Source organism: Kryptolebias marmoratus, linkage group LG8 (assembly GCF_001649575.2).
Source record: "Kryptolebias marmoratus isolate JLee-2015 linkage group LG8, ASM164957v2, whole genome shotgun sequence".
In the NCBI taxonomy this organism is placed as follows: Eukaryota; Metazoa; Chordata; class Actinopteri; order Cyprinodontiformes; family Rivulidae; genus Kryptolebias; species Kryptolebias marmoratus.
Window position 1 is genome coordinate 23,173,442 of NC_051437.1, and position 6,974 is coordinate 23,180,415.

Genomic DNA, 6,974 nt, shown 5'->3' on the forward strand with positions numbered 1-6,974 from the left:
TTTTTCTCCATTTTAAATTATAAAGCACTTTGTGTCACTCCATCAAACGTTTGCAAACAGGACACTTTTCTGTTTCCCAGGATGCACCCTGTGACTGCACTGCCCAGTCCCCCTGCTTCCCCCAGCCATCAAGAGCAGCTGCTCGCCACTGCAAGCACCGCCCACAAGAGTCTCCAGCTGCACTGGGGGAGAAGGGAGACACCTGTAACGAGTGACGCCCCCCCCCACAAACAGAAAAAGACACACCTATAGCACATTTACTTCTTACTAACACTACTGCCACGAAGACGCTTCCTCACACCTCTTAGATCACCAGATGTACATACACACCTGCAACCTGCCACACAGGCACACTGCCAAACCTAACACACACAGTGACAGCACACAGCACTTACTGCCGCCTGCACACATTCACGTCCACACAAAACATGACTCCCGATGCCAAGGACAGATCTAACATCACAAAACTACCAGCAGGACAGTAAACACACACTTTCTTACACTCCAAACTAATCAATATTTACTCTGAACCGAGGAGAATCAAATGATAAGATTAAATGATGATGTCAGGACTGAATATACAAAACATGACCTCTAATATATCAAAATATTAGGTACTACAAGTAGTCTGCTTGATGATGTGTTCTTGCCATCGAGCAGTCAAGTCTGATTAACGAAAACTGAAAGTTTTATGGAACTTTGGGAGCTATGAATTGAAGACATTAGTTAGAGCTGTAAAAATGTTTCGCTTGGAAACTTTCTGTCTCTGAGATGTAATGTGGTGGAAGGATCTACAGAGTAATGAACTTTGTACAAACACAGATGTTGCGCTGGAAAGTCATCCTGCTTAGATTGTTTTGCACAACAACATTCCAGCCTCGATTACACATCGCAGACTAACTTACATTGTGTCTTAGTTCACGAAACGAAGACCGTTGGGTCTGAATTCTCAGCATGAAGGATGTTGGGCTCTGAAAATGAGACCATGAAACTGATATTGAAGAAAATCTCATACCAATGTTATTTATTAGCAAAACAAAACAGCATAAAAAGCTCTTTTGGTTGTTCCTATGTAATAATACACTCTGTTCCTTGTAGGGTTTGACCACAAATCCAGGATCTTTCGATGGTTTTGAAGCCATCACTTAAACCTTGTAGAAGTAAGAAACCAACATTAGCAGATGTTTTTTTTTTCTTCAGAGACTGTTTTTAAAAATTAACATTCTGACTTGAAACTGATTTAGGAAGCAGATGGTGATAGAGTTTCACTGATGTCAAAATTCATCCGTAAACCTTTGAGTAATAATTTGAGGAAGACGTGCGCACCTAAAGTATGCTATCATAAAATAGCTCACTTGTTTACAGACGAGAGACTTTTCCTTATTGATTGCAAGGTATAATTGGGACCATCTTTGCTGAGCTCACAGGGCATTGGGATTCTTTTTGTTTTAAGTCGTGTTTTTCAGAGAACCACATCTACTATTAGGGAGAAAAACTGAAAACTAAAACTGCATTCCATTTTTGTGTTACGACCTTTGGGATCTGACTCCCACAGCTGACGTTATGTTTGGGCCCACGAGTGCATTTGTAGCCTTCATTCTTTCTTTAGATAAGAACATTCACGGATTCAGTATAACGTTTTGGTACGGCCAAGCTCAAAATGCTTACGCTTTTACCACTGATCTGAAAACGAAAAACTCTTCTCAAGTTTATTTGCTTTAACACCAAACCCAACAATGCAAAACTTCTAAGAAATTTGAAAATGTAGCTTAAATGTAAACGTTAATGTAAACCTCTGTGACTGTTTATCTGCAGTCTGAACAAAAATTTACCTAATTCTAAGAAATTAGGTTAAAAAAATGTAATTAAATATATTCAAACTTTGGTCAAATTGACTCGGTAGACTGTAGATCTCATTTTTGATGCATTTTTTAACCTCATAGCGTGCGTTTTTGGTTTATTGCCTGTGCATACAGGTTATACTACGACAACACAAAGAGGGTTTTTAGTGAGCTGGGAAGATGGAGAACATCATGAACAATTTAAACCAAATCATTTGCTCGCCATGCCATTGTTTTTTAATGAACCAAGTGATCAAAGTGCCTGTTCGATTGTCTGCTAGCTCACACTGAAACTGAACTCAAACCAAACAGCCTTTACAATCAAGCTGTACTAAATTCACAATGAAGTACTGTATCACAGTGAAGGAGCGACAACATGGTAAAGGGAAACACAATATACATCACTTTTTTGTATCAAGAATTTTTACTCTAAAAACTAAATTATTATCTCTTTGTTTCGGTTCGGTGTTGGCCTGTTTGTGTTTGTGTTTTGTTATCTTGGTGCTACGTGGTGTAAAGTCTGCTGTGTGGGCTCGTTGCCTTTTAACAAGGAGCCCACTCATCTGTGTGTGAGTAGCAGTCCAGCATCTGTCAGTTTCATGACTCAGCAGTTGAAAATAGGGCATTACAGTAACAGTGCATGTATTTAAATAACACGCTGAGGAAAACCCACAGTCTCTATGCTGCTGTCTGTCTCGGCTTTAGCCCCCACTGCTAGTCCACAACCAACTGCATGAAACCAGCCACTGCCTCAGAAAATACTGGGCTGAATCCCACAGGACTGGACTGTCTGATTTAAAAAACATTACAAATCACTACGAGTACATTGTTTTAGCCAAGTGGCCTGATTCATTTAATCGCAGAATACCAGCTGTTTCGTATTCCAACATTTCCAAATAAGTGCAGCTATAACTGCTTTTTATATTTCATGACAGAAAGCTTGGCCAGATTTGAAGAATTAAATTAATACTGCTACATATTTATGTATTTTAAATTAACAAAACACAAAGGGAAACACTTAAAATATATGACAAAGATACAGTACTTTGTTTCTAAAGCAGACACAAAACAAAAGGAGACTTTAAATTGTTTATGCATTATAATACTTTAGCCTCACTATCAATATGCTAATGATATTTTGGGCACTTAAATGTTAAATATTTGTCAAAATGTGCTGAATTTTCTGCTTTTGTCAGATGCTAGCAGTTAGCTGCCACTTGTAGTCAGGTGCTTAATTGGTTCTTTCTTTGCTTTTGGAAGTTGTTGCCATTTTAACAGACAGAAGTTTATAAAAGACACTGCTTAAATTTTAAGAAAACGGGCAAATTTGAGGCCTAAAAAGCGGTTTTCTGTGAGAAATAGGAGTTAAATTTAAAGAAAACACCAGTAGGTCATCAAGTTTTTATTGGGCTACCTTAAACAATTACTATTTTTTTTCCCACCCAGTCAAAATATTATATAAACAATTAAAAAACCTGAAAGGTTATTCACAGAACAAAAACACAATGCAAACAGGCAGCTCTCTGTTTCCATTGCTCTTGCCAATAATGATTCATTTGTCCCAAAGTCTCTCCCAGCAACACAAACGAACCACAATAATTACCACTGGCACCATTTGTGGTTTGTTGATGCACTGCAGACGTATAAAATTAGAAATAATAAGCCATTGCCTTGTATTCATTCTTGAAACCCTTAATATTGTGTTTCATATGCCTCAATGTCAATAACAAAAACTTTTTTTTTTTTGTGTAGAACATGGAAAAAAAAACTTGCACAATGTACAAAAAATGTATCGTCACACAACAGACACCCCAGTAAGGCAGGGATTTTGATGTATTTTAACTGAAACATGGTTTGATTTTGATTGATCACTAGCGACTTTAATGTAGGTTCTTTGTATTTCTGATCACATGTTTGAAACTCTGGGCAGAAGGTTTACCAAATTCTGTTCTACCTCTTACACTCTGAGATCATTCAACACCACAAAACACTTTTTTTGTATATTGCTCATAACAATGTTCAATTATTGGAACACGATTGATGACTATTTTCTAGAGTCCTTTTACCAATGTCATTTAGTCTCGCCTGCACACAGTAAGGCCACTTTAGTGCCTTTCCTCTTAGAAAAAGTGTCTTGTTTTTATTAAAATGTCTAATTTATCAGTAAATATTTGACTCTGCCACATTGTAATTTCAAATTAATGACATCTGGAAATTGTTTAAATGTCATAATTTTCAATGTGCATTTGCTGTTTTTTTATTTCTTATGTAGCTATTTAGTAATTTTTGAGCCCAATCTAAAGTGCTCCTGTAGAAATGAACTTTTCTGTGAGCAGGCCTCAGAACGGATGAAAATTATGTCCTGTAAAACATTTTGATTAAATGTCTTTGAGCTGAAATCGCTATGGTTAAAGGCAGGTCTGTACCGTTTCTTAATTTGATGATTCACTCAAAGAAATGGGGATGAATCATGTTAAACAATAATAAATCTTTGTTCAACATTTTTTTCTGTATTTAGGTTTTAATACAAAAGGAGATGATGCACAGTAGAGATGGAAATACATTTCAATTCCTGCATTTTCCTCTTACGTATTTGTTGTTTCATCAGCATCGATGGTTTTACAGGTCACACATCACCAGCCAATCAGAAATGATTTCTTACAGGTTACAACAAAAAACCCATGATTCTTATTTGTTTCTCTGTGTCAGTAAACCTGTGAAGGCAACATTTCTATTTCCAGCTTTTTTTAATGTTTCCATACCATTCAAAGGATTATTACATGCTGGGATTCTGTAAATAAATTCTTAGCTGTTTATGATGGTAGCTAAACTTACCTAGAGACTGCTTGTACATTTGCTTTGTATAATCTAATGTTTCTTTTCTAACAATGCTTAATTCGTAGATAAAAGGAGAATGCAATGAAAGCTAACTAAAAAGAGTACATGTTAAAGACATGTTTCCCCTTGCATTGTAACTTGAAATGAAAGGAAAGGTTTGTACTCTGCCCTTTTTTTTTTTTTTTTTTGAGAAAAGCTGAATGTCGACAGCCGATCTGACCCGGGTCGCTGTGGAAATATGTAGCTCTCTCCTTCTGTAGACTACACTTGAGCATTTCCTCTGTAAATACGTGCATTTTGAGTAAATAAAACTTTAAAAAAAATGTCATCAAACATTATTAAAAGGGGTAAGAAAATCATGTCCAAAACAGGCATTTTTAAAGGATGTGGGTATGTTTGTTTTTCCAACCAAGGTAGCTTGTAAACCAAGATCTAACTGCCTCCTGTTTGTCATAGAATTAAAAAATAAATGTTTCATGAATTTCATTGTGATTTGTTGTCTTTTTTATATGCAGTATTCAATGTATATAAAGTAGCCACTTTCTTTCTGGATCAGCTGACTGTTTATTATCATTCACAACAGAAAGGCACACAGCAAGCCTTTGTTGTGTTAGCAAAATATTTCACGACCCACTGGACGAATTTTAATAAAACTCCTCAAAGTCTTAAGTTGTCATTCACTTTAGTTATGACCACAGTAGACTGTCGGAGGTGAAAGTAACATGTGGTCCGACAGATAAGAATATTTACATGCTGCAGCTGTAAAAGTGCTCATTATTTCTGCGGAAACAAAAGAGATAAAGAACTGGGCATATGGTGTGTTTATGACGATGTAGATTTTGGAAAAGCAAACCTAATGAGAAAGCCAGAATTAGACAGAGACGATAATCAGGCAGCAGCTGCTTTCCTATTTGCTGTAAAGCAGCCAAAACTGCAGACTAAACAACTTTGTTTGATTATCGTTTTTCTTCTATTATTATTATTATTCATGTTTTTCTGCTTATCCTTTTTAATACCCATATGTGTCCATAGTTTTGCAAATCTGCAAAGACAACACAATAGAAACAATATCAGGACAGGAAGGAGAGAAAGTCAACAGAAGAAGATCCAAAAGAACGGAAGGGTATTTATCAATCCTACGATCCAACAGGAACAAAGAGGGGCAGTGATGTAACCATTCATGTGTTCATCAGTTGATTATAGATTAGCACAGTTTTTCAAGAGGATCTGTCTGCAGTCTGCAGAAAGAGAAAACACAACTCTCCTACAGACAGAAAAACTGAAAAAAGTAGCAACAAAAACATGCCTAAGTTTTGTTTGCAAGAAACAAAAATAAAAGAAACCATTTCAGAACCACAGTTTGATCCACTGTGTCTGTCAACAGTTATCCAGTCCAGGAACTGGAACATTCGCTCATGTGTGCAGGACAACAACAGGAAATCAAACTGTCTCAGCTAAGGAGGGTAATTTACCAGCTTTAAGGAGCCGAGACTGTGTCCCCATGCAGAAAAATGCGTGGAAATGAGGGCGTGCACGGCTTGTGAGGAAAAATAGAAGGAAGAATTGAGCTGCGGAGGTTACATTTTCAAATTCAAGACTATTTATTATTTATTTGGCCTTTTAGAGATTCCTGCCAACACCAGCATTGGTATTCATAGATTTTTCTCAGTCACTCTGTAAAACCACTGAGCAGAGTTTTGGTTTTTTTAGGTTTTTAAAATCCCTAAATGCTTCACTTTGTCTCAGTCTTTGAATAAACCATAAATGTAAAAAAAATCTGACTATATATATATTTATATGTGTGTGTGTGTGTGTATCAAATCTATAAAAAAAACTAATTACATTTTCATTTATGAGGAATTGCTGATGCAACATCTGAATTGTTCCAAGTTTTAATGAGTTGACTTTTGTTGTTAAAAGATCAAATGTCATTTACTCATTTAAAAGTCTGATAGTTATTTTTTTTACTCATCACATTTCTATCAGTCATTTCCTGGAAAAGGCTCAACCACAGGAAGTGACCTCATTATGGCAACCAAAGAAGGCAAAAAGGAACTACTTCCTGTTTTGACTGGAATAAGTTGAGGTATTGGGCTTTTTTTAGCGAGTCATTTAAAGGATGAATTTCGTGTTTGCTTTCTTTGATGCAAACAGATGATTTTGTCTCCATTAGAGTCTTGCTGTTTTATTCACAAAGAAGCAAATGTTCCAAGATGTAGAAGAAGCTGCTCCTTAAAGTTTGGGACCATCCAGACAGACTGAAGCCAGGGGAGAAGAACTGCAGGTTCTGAGGGA

General features: G+C 36.5%; 1 protein-coding gene across 2 annotated transcripts in view; it reads left to right on the forward strand.

Moving 5' to 3' along the window:
- soga1 (suppressor of glucose, autophagy associated 1) overlaps positions 1-5,171 on the forward strand; it is a 76,426-nt gene extending 71,255 nt beyond the window's left edge. Inside the window, exon 24 of one of the 2 annotated variants that reach the window (XM_017411321.3) lies at positions 81-5,171. In XM_017411321.3, coding sequence (XP_017266810.1) covers positions 81-215 — 135 coding nt within the window. In that variant the 3' untranslated portion in view covers positions 216-5,171. The remainder of the gene's footprint in view (positions 1-80) is intronic. The other variant, XM_017411323.3, reaches the window with a different exon arrangement.
- The last annotated feature ends 1,803 nt before the right edge of the window (positions 5,172-6,974 follow it).